This window comes from Parasteatoda tepidariorum, chromosome 11 (genome assembly GCF_982258835.1).
Source record: "Parasteatoda tepidariorum strain Cologne lab strain chromosome 11, Ptep-v5.0, whole genome shotgun sequence".
In the NCBI taxonomy this organism is placed as follows: Eukaryota; Metazoa; Arthropoda; class Arachnida; order Araneae; family Theridiidae; genus Parasteatoda; species Parasteatoda tepidariorum.
This window is the reverse complement of record NC_141765.1, coordinates 63,536,159-63,550,081: the sequence shown is the minus strand read 5'-3', so window position 1 is coordinate 63,550,081 and position 13,923 is coordinate 63,536,159. Positions and strand designations below refer to the sequence as shown.

General features: G+C 28.2%; 1 protein-coding gene across 1 annotated transcript in view; it reads left to right on the top strand.

Annotated features, from left to right (window-relative positions):
* Window positions 1-4,505, top strand: part of LOC139427053 (uncharacterized) — a 148,772-nt gene extending 144,267 nt beyond the window's left edge. Inside the window, exon 3 of the mRNA XM_071187571.1 lies at window positions 2,542-4,505. Coding sequence (XP_071043672.1) covers window positions 2,542-3,018 — 477 coding nt within the window. The 3' untranslated portion in view covers window positions 3,019-4,505. The remainder of the gene's footprint in view (window positions 1-2,541) is intronic.
* The last annotated feature ends 9,418 nt before the right edge of the window (window positions 4,506-13,923 follow it).

Sequence of the window (13,923 nt, the reverse complement as noted above, 5' to 3'; positions counted from 1 at the left end):
TTTAAAATAATTTTATATATTTAATTTATTTTTGTAAAATTTAAATAAATTACTATATTCACTTTAACCATGGCCATTTCTAAAAAAATATTTTTATGTTTTTTTTTTTTTGGTAAAGAGGTAGACTAAACATTTTTTAAAGTCCAGAACAGTAGTTATCATGAAAGAAATTATACAAAATTGATAAAATAACAGTTATTCGAAGGAATTAGGGCGAATATAATGCTAAGAATGTGCTTGTTTTATAAACGAAATGCTTTTGTTATGAAGATATAAATTGTTTCTAATACGAATGAAAATATATGTTGTCAGTAAATAAATAAATAAATAAAACTATTGCAGTTAAAAAGTAAATAAAACTATAACAATTAAAAAGTAAATAAAAAATTTAACTATATGCTTAGCAAAAAATTTCAGTTTCCTCAACACCAAAAACGATTTCCACTAAATTTTTTACAGTGTAGTAAACTGCTGAAATAATTTATTTTTAACTAGTATATCAACTTCTTATTTAAATGTTCTTTTTCTGATACATAAAGCACTAATGAGACTATAAATAATTATCTAGACATGTTCGAATCCATTAAAGCTTGTAGTAAAGAATTTGATTCGAGAAATTTCCTGATTGCATTAGATAACACGCCCACCTAATTTTTTTAAACGTTTTACATTTGATCAAATATTTGTTCTATAATTAAATCGCCTTGAAAAAGTCTGGTTTGAGTTTAATTAAGATACTGCTGAGAAAATTAGCAATCCAGCAAAATTTCATCTTTATTGAGTAAACAAAATGTTTTCCAAGTTTCTGCAGCAGAGAAAAAAATTAAAGAATTAAAAGAAAAGATTTCGTTTTATTTTTCAAATTGAATTGAAAATTAAGAAAAAAATTAAGCAAAATCACATGCATTTATTTGCGCTTAGGAAAAAAATGTGATTTTTTTATGCCGCTTTTTTTCTCAGGAAAACTTTTTTTTCTTCTTTTTATGCGTTTAATTTCAATAGAATCCTAAAACTCCCACTCTGAAGAAAAATACTTCTATTAAATGTTGAATAGATTAAACATCATCTGTGTTAGTATAAAAATTTGTGTTTTCTTTAAATTAAACAGCCGTTAAGGTGTTTTTGTTTTTTAATTAAGTTATCAATTTAACTATTATGTGATGTGGAAATTCAATTTAAAATATTATCAATAAATAATCAGAAAAATTGCTTGAACCATACCTTGGACTACACTATCACGAACATTTGTTGAAACTTTATTGAAGCAGAACCGTACTATCATGTACTGGTTTTTTAAGAATAATTAATTAGCATGGTTTAAACTTGATAACTTTGAGGCAAAATTAAACAATATTATGGTCCTGTTCAAAATTTCTAACAGCATGAATATAAGCTTCCATATTTATGGTATTAGTTTGATAACACCATTAGAAAAGGTTGCTAAGTATACAGAAATAGTTGATATAAATATTCATCATAAACGGATTGAAGCTTTTCAGATCAATAGGCATCAGCTTGTCTGGGAATAATGATTACATTTCTTTAAATGTAAATAAAAAGTCGTTAAGTAATTACTTTAAAACAATTAAGCAAATATTAATTGTTTTAAATTAACTTTAAAACAATAAAATAAATATTAACTTTAAAACAATTTTTTTATGTTTAACATCAAGCAAAAATCTTAGCTTTATTTTTCAATGTTTAATTAAATCTTTCTTTCCCAACTATTGTTTTTAGTACTTTCCTTAATTCCAGGCTTCTTCCTCGGTATATTGTTTAAAAATAATGCAATTGAGGGTGTGCATGAACTAGTTTAGTTAAAATTTTCCCAAAATAGTTCTATTCATTTTTAACTTGTCGAAACTACAGTTATTGCAATTAATTTCTGAGCCAGGCAGAAGTCCACCCATGTGTGGAAATAACTACTTAACCTGTTGCTAATCTTAATATTGTTTTTTTTTTTAAATTTAATTCGACTCTCGCAAATAATTTGTGAGCCTGAACTTAACTTGTTTCTGTCTCAAAACCCTCAATTATTTTATCACATTTTGTATGTCTTGCACTTTTAGACGGATGCTTAACTATAATATCGTGAAAATTTCCTGAAACCGTGAATACCACTTTGAATCACATTATCGTATAAAACAATGCTTTCTAAATTTTATTTCTCGATGTTGTGGTTCAACTTACGGGAAAGACGGTCAAATTTAAAAAGTTATAAAGATTTAGTTTCTTGTTCTAAAGCTTTGCAAAACTCAATTTGATACTACTAGGTGACTAGGTGACCTAAGACTTGAATTTCCCTAAATTCGAAAATGGGTGTTTCCTTTTCAGACAATATAATTTACTCTATCCTCAAATATTTTGGGAGATTTTAAGAAATAAATATGTATTATATTTAAGTAAATAGCTTTTTTACATCAATTAGTTATTTCCAGTAAAAATGGCTGTACTTACAAGGTGGTGATTTATTTTATACATTTAAAAAATTTTAATGTAATAAATATTTCATGTTATATGTAATTTATTTTTCTTTCTTAGCTTGGATTCGGAAGGAAAAAGAAGAAGAAGACCTGCAAGGCTTCACTCAACTGTCCAGAATGTCTCAAGAAAAATTTATATTTGAGCTCAACTGAATGCCCTCTCGAAATTTGTCCGGAAAAACAGCAAATAATGACTTCGGAAGCAATGCGAGAACACATAAGCCATCCAGCAAACATAATTCCTCCTGATAATGTAGAAAATATCATTACTGATGATAAAGTTGGATGTATTGCGCAAAGTCGTAATATGAGAGAAGTAGCAGATGCTCCTATTCTTAGAAGAGGGCCTGATGGAGAATTTTATCCAGTTACTTATCATCCATCGCAGCACACAATCAATTGCAAATGTCCTCCTTGCGAGCAGAAACGCTATGATGAAAGCATGGTAGCAATGGATGCCCAAGTCATTCTCCAGAATTCCTTGATGCAGAGTACACTAACTGATACTGCTGGTTTAATGTGCGCTATATCATAAGATCAGGATCAATTTCGGCATTTTAGTTTTTAATGTTAATCGCAAAACACAGAAATTAATTTGCGACTTCACACAACACTTATATGCAAGGCTCAAAATATTTTTTTTTCATTTCCCCGAAATTTCTAGTTTTTTACAGAGGGACAAAACATCTCACAAAAAAAAATTTTCTTTAAAATAAATCATTAAGATTTAATTAATAATTAGATTTTAAGATCAGCCACTTGATGTAAGCTGTCCTAGTTAGGATTGTATTCCAGTACATACATTCCCCCCTTAATGCCTAAGTCGCAATTTTTCAATAATTGTTTATTAATGATAAGAATTGTTAAGTAGAAAGAAATTTTAACAAAATCTGCATGAAAAATCTTTGTTTTATTTGAAAAAGTCAAACAATAGTGTTAAGTCTTGGGATATAGTACAAACAACCGAAAAATTATATGAAACCTAAGAAAAATTATTCTTACAATTGTATATTTGTAGAAAAAGTATTCTTCTATTTGTATTGTACAATTGTATATAATTTTCTTATCTGTTTTGGAAAATGACATTATCCAATAAGGTTTTTTTCATTAAAATGTCTTCATTATAATACTGAAAATTTGTTTAATGCTGCTTGAGATAATTTTAAAAAAAGAACATTTAAACATAACTTATTAGAAATTCAAGTAAAAAAAAAGTGAGATTTTGAGAGAACAATTCCTTAAATAGAACACTACACTTTGTTGCAATTAAATGAATTAAAGTACTCTAAAATGTAATGGAAAAAAATTAAATTTCCTGAATGGCGTACATATTTCCCAAACTATGAGCAAAATATATTGCAAGGGTTTTTAAACTATGTCCAAAAAATGACAAGATTTTTCCAAAATATGCTTTTTAATACTTAGTGTTTATTTAGAAATGCAATGAAGTTCACGTAACAATTGTCAGTTCATTAATGCAGTGTCTGAAGTGTCTTATAAAATAGAGGAATTAAAAAATATGAACAAAATATCTTTACTAGCATTAGAAAGGATCACCATTAACAGTAATACACTTCTGACATTGATTGTACAACTGCTAGAAACTGTCAGCAAGTTCCTTAGTCTATTGGACTGGGCTCAAAATTACAGGGCCACGGAGATTGATGGACGTAAGCCCAATAAATGCTCAGATGTTCCATAGTATAAAATAAAATATTATCAACTAATAGCTACAAGACTTTTCTTCGAACGTTTTGAATGCACCTTGTACTTTTCAGTATTTGAAGTCCAAAAGGAAAATTGATATTCACATATGTAATTTCTGTGTGTATTTCGACTTCTTACGTAAAATTTGCATTTAATTATTCCAATCTAAACAGACATAAATTCTTAAAATGAGACATTTTCCTCCAATTTGAGATAAAAATAAGATTTGAATTCAACGTAATTTACATGTTCTAGTTCTTTTCTTTTAGCATAGTTTACTAATTTTTGCCACCCTAATATAAAAAAAAGTAAAAACATAAGTCATATGTCTGATCAAAATGCATTTTTAGTCATATTGACTACATCTATTGCAATTCGAGCTGAATTTTCCAGCATAGAATAGATGCTTTGAAAAACTATTTGAGTCTTGTCTGTATGTGTTTAGTGTATATTTGTAAATCATTTAAAAATGTAATGTTTTGCAGAAAATATTGTAACAGCATAGTTAATGTGAATGTTTGTATTGATGTTTTATAATCGCCATCCCAATTGCTGTAAAAAATTTCATCGTTTTAAAAATACATACTATTTAGCATGTTGAAAATTATAATTAGCATTTCATATTTTTCTACTTGGAAATGCAATTTCACTGCAGTGCAATTTATAAAAAGCATTAAAGCAAATATTTTAAATTTAGAAATAAAATTAGAAATATTAGCTACTAGTCAACACAATGTAAATAACATTACGATGCAAATTTTAAAACAGTATGTGCCAAAAATTTTTTAAATTAATATATTGTTTGTTTGTTGGCAGTGTTGCATTTTTTATATAAAATCGTTGACGTCATTAAAAAGGTGCTTGTAAAAATTAACGAAAAAAACATGAGGGGTTTTCTTTCAATTCTTCTTTTCTAGTTAATTTTGTCTATTTCTATTTATTCTTAACATGTCCATTGAAATATCGTAATTTTTTTAAAACGCATTTATTCAATTTAGTGGGCTTAATTGGAGATATTGAATAGTTTTGACTATTTGTCTTGACCTTTTCTAATTATTTAGATTCCAAACTTTTATTTTTAATTTAAATTTTCTTATCCTTTGGTTAATTTAAGGCCAAATAAAAATATAAAATCTACCCTTTAATTATTTATTCATGACACAAATTATGAGTAGCAAACCATTTTTAAGAAATAAGGAAGAAAGCAACATTATTGTTAAAAAGTCAGAGAAGTAATAACAAATAACAGTAGTGAAATGTTTTTCTTTCATAAAGTGCAACTCATTTGCTTTCTCTACAATTGTACATGTTCCTCATAATCTACACGTAGTTATACTTTTTTTTAAGTTCAATACTCTTTTTCAAGAGTATTCATTTTCGAAAAATTCTGGCAATTCAGTAGAACTACATTTCATCAACTAAGATACACAACATGTATACGATAACATAACATATTAAAAAGATTTTTGATAAGAAAACAAACTAAATTTTTTATTTCGCAGAACTAACAATTTCAAAGTATGTAATAAACCGTATCTTTAACTTAAAAAATAAGACAAGTGGAAATTCTCAACAGTATTGAGAAAAGAAAAGTGACAAAAGTTGAAAATAGAGAATACTGTCTACTATTTTTAAAATAAATGTTTAGGAAACAGATCAGTAAAATATGAACAGTATACTAAAAAGAAACTTTTATTCAATAAATTTATTTATGAAAGTTTTAAACATTATTTATTGTTGTTTTTTTAAACTTAAAACTGAAATTTTGTTTTAATCAAAAGTTTTTACGCTCTTCTTAGAATTGAAATCAAAAAAAGCTCCTTGAAACTCAAATTATGTAAAAATAGTAAAATTTTAAAAAAATTAGAAAGGTTTTTACTGATATACTTCTCTTTTTATTCAACCTAGTGAAGATTTATAAAATTATAATGAAAAGAAAATAGTTTAAAATTACTAAATGCGGGATTACCATTTGCTAATGTTATATTAAATGTGTGCATAACGACGCAATTAATTCGAGAAATGTGGACAAAACGGTTCATCTTTTTTTCCAAAGCGGCTTTATGAAAAAATTGCTTAAATTTTTATTTGTCTTTTGATTCCAATGATAAAGAATATTAAACACTAAGAAACTATATTTTGGAAGGTAAATACGAATTAAATTAATACAATAAGCAAAGGTTTGAGAATACATGAAAATAAGTAATTTTGAGTTTTATATCTTCGATACATTTGATAAATTAAATTATTAAATAAATTTAAGAATTGAAATAACTTTCCTTACCCTCTTCTGCAATGTTACAAGTTGCAAATATCCATCCTTTACTGTTAAAAAATTAATACAACCTACCTTCATTGTTGACCTGCATTTTGAGCGTCTTTTGCACTATTTCGGTCATGTTCGACTAGATGCTTGGCCATGGTTCGATGGTGCGTTCGAATGACAATGTTCTTGTTTTATCTGACTACGCCATTTTACTTAAAACCAGACATAGCCCATTTTTAATGGGAAGTCAAACCGTGGTGGCTCAAGAAATACAGAGTTCGCCTCCCAATGAGGTGACACAGCTACGAATCCCAGCTATGGCTGATTAATACGAATTCTGCTCCCAACTTGCACCAACCACTGCGCTCGCGTAAAATATCCTCAGTAGTAGACAGATCTTAACTTAGAATTCCCTTGCCTTCGGGTTAATAGTGGGCAATTTTTAATGGTTTTTCTTTTCATGAAACGAATATGCGAGTTAGTTTCCTGTAAAGTCCTCCACAAAGGCTGGATTGACCCAATGCTTGATCCAGGAGTTCCCTTGCCTTCTTGGTAGGATTCAAAATTCCAAGGCTATGGAGTTGAATAATGATAGTTGTACTATCAGAATTTGGTCGGCTATTCGATGCCGGCTATTAGATATATAGCAGTATTGTTTTATTATCGTAAATTAATAGCTTAAAGAACTGACCTTAACGAAAAACAATTCTGCTATTCATTTCCAAAAAACATAACGACCGTCTACAGTAAGTTTCATGTGATTTCTGACTAACAGCAGAAGGCAAAATTGTCGGGTTCTAGTTTCTTCTACTTCCCTGATCTTGTCCAACTGCCCGCTATATTTATATCAAATGATTGACTCCTTTTTTCATCTTTACCAACCGTTTTTTAAGCTAAAAATAGGATTCTAATTCCATTTTAAGCATTTTAATAGCAAAAATAACTTTTTTTTAAAAAAAAATAAGTGTTAAAATTTTTTATAATAATACTTTTTAAGGAAAAATTAAATTTTAAAAATGTATCCTCCCAACATTGACCATGAGGGTTTTCATCCTTATCCTTTATTGTATACCTTCCTTAGCAACAATTTTACCTTGGCCCTAGTTGGGCTCAAAATTGGCTCTATCAGAGTCTTATATGAACATGCACCGAGGGACCAATATTAGGATGTTTATATTCTTTAATATTGGTCCTATATAGGGCCGAGATCGGCCTATATTGACTGAATAATGAATATTAAATATCAAGTGAATCTGACAACTCTATATAGGACCGATATTGGTTGTAAAGTGGCTGTAAAATATCTGGTGATTTGAACAATTCTAAATAATGCCAATATATTGGATAATAATGGCCCTTTGAACCCTCATTGAGCCAAGCTTCGTGAACATTGGTTCAATGAGAGCTCAAGTTATTTTGCTGCTAGCCTTATTATGCTTTTTTTTACGAAATTTTACTTTGCTCTCTCTCAAACAATTTATTCACCATGGAGTCACGTGTTTGCAAAGTCATTTTATCTGCATCTTGCATACTTCGCATGGTATAGCTGCATTTAAAGAGAAACAACTTCCAAATTTGAAAAATGCAATTTGGTTTACTCAAACTCGTTATCAATACTTCCAGTATAACGAAATTTCAATCCAGTGAATTTTTGTCAATTTTTTTATGTCTTTATTTTATAATCAATTTATACAATTTCCTAAAATATTGATTTTCAAGTATTTTAAGAAGTAAAAAGAAGGATAGTAATAAAACTAGACAACTATATTTCTTATTATACAACAACTATATTTCTTGCTATACAACAACTAGACATACAACAACTATACTTCTCCAAAAATATAAACATATACCGACTGCACATTTCTGGAATACGTAATAAATATAAGTTACGTATTTAATACGAATTTCTTTCTCAAATTATTCGAAAGAATACATTTAATAATACATTATATATAACTCTGATTGAAATATATATATATATATATATATATGTAATTGTTCAAATAATGTTATTGATGCATGTTTCTCCACAAATCTTTTTTATATATATATTTGCTTATTGTAACATGCAATTATATTTGTGAATTTTATTTATTGTATGATTATTTGTGGCATAATATACTGTAATATGCAAGTGTTTGAAATATGTATATTTTTAAAGTATTTCAAAATAAACTGCTGATCGATGTTTGTTTCGCAAGATAAAAGTATCAGGCATTATTGTTTTTGAAAAAGTGTTGTATATTTAGTATCAATTAAAATGATACAAAATAAATTTTGGATTTCTTTATTATAGAAAATTTCATTGTAACATGTTTATTTGATGATATCTAAATTTGAAAACAAATTTTAGAATAAAATTTATATGAAAACAGAGTAAAGTGGTGGCAGCAAATGCCAATATACTAAATGACCAAGTACAAGAAAATAATTAAATAAAATATAAACGATAATTTTAAGTTAAGGGCTTCAGGACATGTTTTTGAATTTTTTTTAAAATGCATATTTATTAAAAACTTTTCTTTATTTCTGCACCATTTATTAAGTATACAAAATTTGATCATAAATCTTCCCTGAGACTTTGTTAAAAGAATTTCAAATTATAAACTTTAAAATGTGGTGTTTTTAGATTTTTATATTACTGAAATTTTTTTGTTAAAATTTGAAAATTTTTATTTATTTTTACTAAAATTATCCAAACTTAAATATCTGCTGAACTTCTTTAAAAAAAATCTTGTTTTTATGTTGCATATTTTTTATTATTTTTAGAATTATTATACATTAATGCCACCATTTTGTTATAAAAACTGAAAACAAAAATTTTATTCATTTTTTTCGAAGGAAGTAAAGTATTTGAAGCATGCATATCCCTAATTTCATAGAGTTATTTTTCTTAATTTTTTATTTATGTTGTTCTTAATTAATGAAGAATTAATTATGAAGAAAAAGCCCTAGCAACAATTTTACATTGGCCATGTTGGGCTAAAATTGGCTAATATGGGTTCTGTAGGAACATGCACCGAGAAACCTATATCGGGATGTCGAGATTTTTCAATATTGGTTCATTTCTATCTACGACCATTATTGAAAAATATAGACTTCCCAATGTTTAACCAACATTATAAATTTATAAAGGACATAGAAAATGATAGTGGCCCATTATTGAAAGTCATTCTTGGACCAAAATTGAAAAAATCTAGACATCCCAATGTTTTCCCAACATTTTGAGTCTGTAAGGGTCCTACATAGAAAATAATATTGGTCCATATTTGAAAGCCATTCTAGGACCAATATTACTAAATGTAAACAGCCCAATATTGGCTTGTAGATTGTTGTTTGAGGCACGCGTGCTCAGATCACGCCCCTGTGGGGCAAGGCTAAAGGACCCCGTTGTGTCTGATCTAGACTGAGTAGCAACAGCACAAGGAGGTGAATGTCGCAGTCACAAATTGCAAGTCATTTTGTAATAATATTGTAATAATATTAACTAATGTTACTGCGTGTTGTAATAATATTAACTAATAATATTTGAGTTAAATAAATTATATGAAAATTGTTAAACAACAATAAAAATCTAATAAAAAGCATGTTCAGAAATCAATGTGGATTTATGACGTAATTGTTATAAACCGAATGATTAAAAGTGATACCTCAAATTCACATGTCATAATAGTCACTTGTCATTGTATTAAAAGCATCAGCATTAAAAAAGCTATGTGGAACAATGATAACTACAGAATATGGTGTGAATGTACAATAGAATTGTTGAAAACTGTGCTCGTCAAAAAGGGATAACTCAAGTTTGAAATTTGCTTAGATTAAAATTTTTAGAATTTTTTTTTTTTTTTTTAGCCATTACCATGTGTTTCAACAAACACATGGTAATGGCTAAAAACTGTTCGCTGTGTTCCATCTACCAACGTACGTGTGTTTCTATCGACGTGGTCATTTCTGTCGAGATACACGTGTTCAGATCACGTACGAAAGTCACCTATGTCGAGTGCTTGTTGAAACAAGTCTGCCTGCGAGCAGCCTTTGTGGGGCTATATTACTGACAATGTCAACCTTCATCTATAGTTACGCTACAGTCTCTATATCGTAAGCCTACAAGCGTCCTATATAGAAATTAATATTGGTCCCATGTTCAAAACCATTCGAGGACCTAAAAAATTTAAACTCCCTAATAGTGTTTATATATTATAAACCTATAAAGTTCCGACAGGAAAATGAATATTCGGCCAGATTATAAAGCCATTCTAGGAAACATTATTCCAAAACTTATACACTTTATTCTCGGTCCGATATCGAAAGTCATTCTAAGATCATTGTCTAGAAATATATAAGACCATTATAGACTAGTAATAAAAGACCACTCTTGTATTCTATTGAACCTGGAAAGACTTAAAATATATTTTAATAATATCCATTTCTATATGAAGTTCCTTAATAAGTGATTTACAATACAAGCAAATCCATCTGTAATACGATTTTTATTTTTTTCTCTTAAAACATTTTTGTTTATTTCTCATTTGTCCAATTACAATACAAACATTCACCTTTTGAAAAGAAATATTTTTCTTTGTTTGTCAATTAAACTTCTGATGGTTCATACGAAATTTTGGTAAAACTATACAGGATAGAAAGAAAATTTTTGTTTAGGATTATTTATTATGAAATACGAAAACCACTGCTTAAATGCTTTGCCTTGAAACTCTTAGCTGATTCAAATATCTTGAAAATTAGTTAATAAATAGAATAATTAAACACGCATATTTTAAAAAGGAAAAATTGCTTTATTCATTATACGGCTTTTGGGGGTAATACTGTGCGATTTGGCGCAAAAAAAACCAAGCGATGTAAAGGGAATTAAAAATTAATTCTTATTCTTGAGATTGCAGGATGTTAAAAAATAGATTGCGAAAGCTGCACTTGAGCTATCGTCTACATTTTAGAGTGGGCTTAGAAGATATAATGCGCTGTCTAAAATATTCTCAGTGGTAGACGTGGCTTGAGTCCCCTGACAGTCAGACTAACCATGGGAGGTTTTCCTCTCCATCCTACCCAAGTTCCATCAAAAAGTCCTCCACGATGGCAAATTTCTCTCAACATTTGATCCAGGAGTTCCCTTGTCTTCTAGATTAGGTTCAAAATTACAAGTCTATGGAGTTGAACATTTTTAGTCGTAAACCCAGAATTGGGTCGGCTGCTCAGCGACGGTTATAAAATAAAACATTCAACTTGGTCGAAATGACATATTCTGATAATAGAAAATCGTGTTACCAAGAGCACTGCATGTTTTGATTTTATTGTAAAAATAGCACAAGAGTTGTATTGATGGCTATCCGTCCATGAGATTTGAAAACAACTAAGTATGATTTAAGATAAAAGTGTTTATTATTCTACCTTTTTGGTTTTATATAACGGCTGTAAAATATCTGGTAAAAAGACAATTTTAAATAGGATCTACATTGAATGAATAACGTCTTTAAAAGATCGGAAAATCGTGCAATTCTATACTTGGCCTATATAGGTTGAGTAACGGCTATAAAATATCGGGTCAAGCGAGCAATTTTAAGTAGGGTTTATATTGGCTGAATAATGGCTATAAGACATCGGTTGAGTCTGACACTTCTATACCAAACCAATATGGTTGAATAACGGCTTTAAAATATCAGGTGAACTTAACAAATCTGTATAGTGCCGAAATAAGGGAAATAAAATATCGGGTGAATTCAATAATTTTATATAGAGTAAACATCGGCTGAATAGTGGCTATAAAATATCGGGTGAATCGAACCATTTTTATACCGGTCCAATATTGGTGAATATTGGCCTAATGAATTCATAAGTTATTTTGCTACTGGAGAGAATTTATTATCACTCCAAGTCCAAAAAAGTAAAAAGAAAAAAAAAAAACTTCTCTTCTTAAGCACTCTTTTAAAGAGGTTCTGTAAATAAATGACGAGCTGAAGGATCAACTTCAGACAGAAATGTGTTTCTTTTTCTTCTTTGCTAAATTCCAAAATAATTCTGTGAATGAAGTTTTCTTATTTATTAACTAATTAACTAATATTTTGAAACACATTTTGTTTCATTTTATTTGTTGAAAGATGTTCTAATGAACTAGATTAGAAGTTAGATTGAAATTGACTAGATTGAAATTTTATGGTTATAAGAATTTTAATAACAGTCTCAAAGTTCACTTTAAAAATACTTACAACCTTAAAGTTTAAGATTTATGGAATAAGTTCGTAAATCACTCCTTAATAAATAAAATGAAATAAAAATGTTTAAAAATGTTAATCAGATACTTAGAAAATGATTAATAAGTTACTCTTCTATGTGAAAGGGATCCTCAAGGATAGAACATGAAATATGACAATTATGAAACTACTTTTCCCAATTCAACTTAAAAGAAAGTACAGAACAATAATTTATTTCGCAAAGTCTTTCAATAATGATTTATCATTAATTAGCTTCCTGATTTTTCTACACATCCTAAGGATATTTTTGTTAAAATAACAAGTTCAAATGTCTCGTAATACTTCCTTCCAATTTGTTTTCCAAAGTTTTGAAAATAATTATACTGTATGAAATGTTTATTTAAAAGAACAAACAATCAAAATTTATTCTGTGATATTTTTTTACTAAGAGTATAGCTGAATGAAATAGTAAATACTACGAAAAAAAGATTATACATGATAAAACTCTCGATGGGCAAAATGTTCACACTGAGAAAAAACATGGTCAAAACTTCCAAAATATGGCAAAATTTACTAAGTATTTCTGGCTCTATGGGAACAATAAAAAGTTCGGCAAGTTTTGACGAAGCAATTTGGGGGTGATTTTTGTAAAATTAAGAATATGGTTCTATCATATGCTATCAAATTTGGTATACGTGGTGAAATTGAGTAATTTTATCATGATTTCTTAAACCATTTATTTTGCAAAATTTATTTTTCATTTTTGTATTTTTAACTAAATGTGTTGTAATAAGAACTATAATTCGGAATACCGGAGTTTCCGGAAGACTATTACCATATAAATGTAAAAATAATCAAATAAATGGTTTAAAATGCAGTACATTTTGGTTTTATTACCAGAATTATGTTTTTTACTAGAAATTTACCACACAGTATGATAACTTTACCAGAATTGTTTTTCTCCGAGCATAAAGTAATATTTTTAAAAGTATGAGCGAGTAAAAATACTGCTTTGTTGTTGACGCAAACTTTATAATCAGAAATGCTTTAAAATTATAATTAATCGAGTTATATGGAAGTTTTAAAACTATTTTAACCATGATAAATTCAATCAGAAATACTATTCTTGTAATCTTGATTTTTAAGTAACATTCAAATTTCTGTGTTTTCGTTTAGTTACCATTACTTACGGTCCAGCTCTGTATTGAATTATACAAACTATTACAAATACTTGGATTTCCTACTATGATTAAAAGCTTAG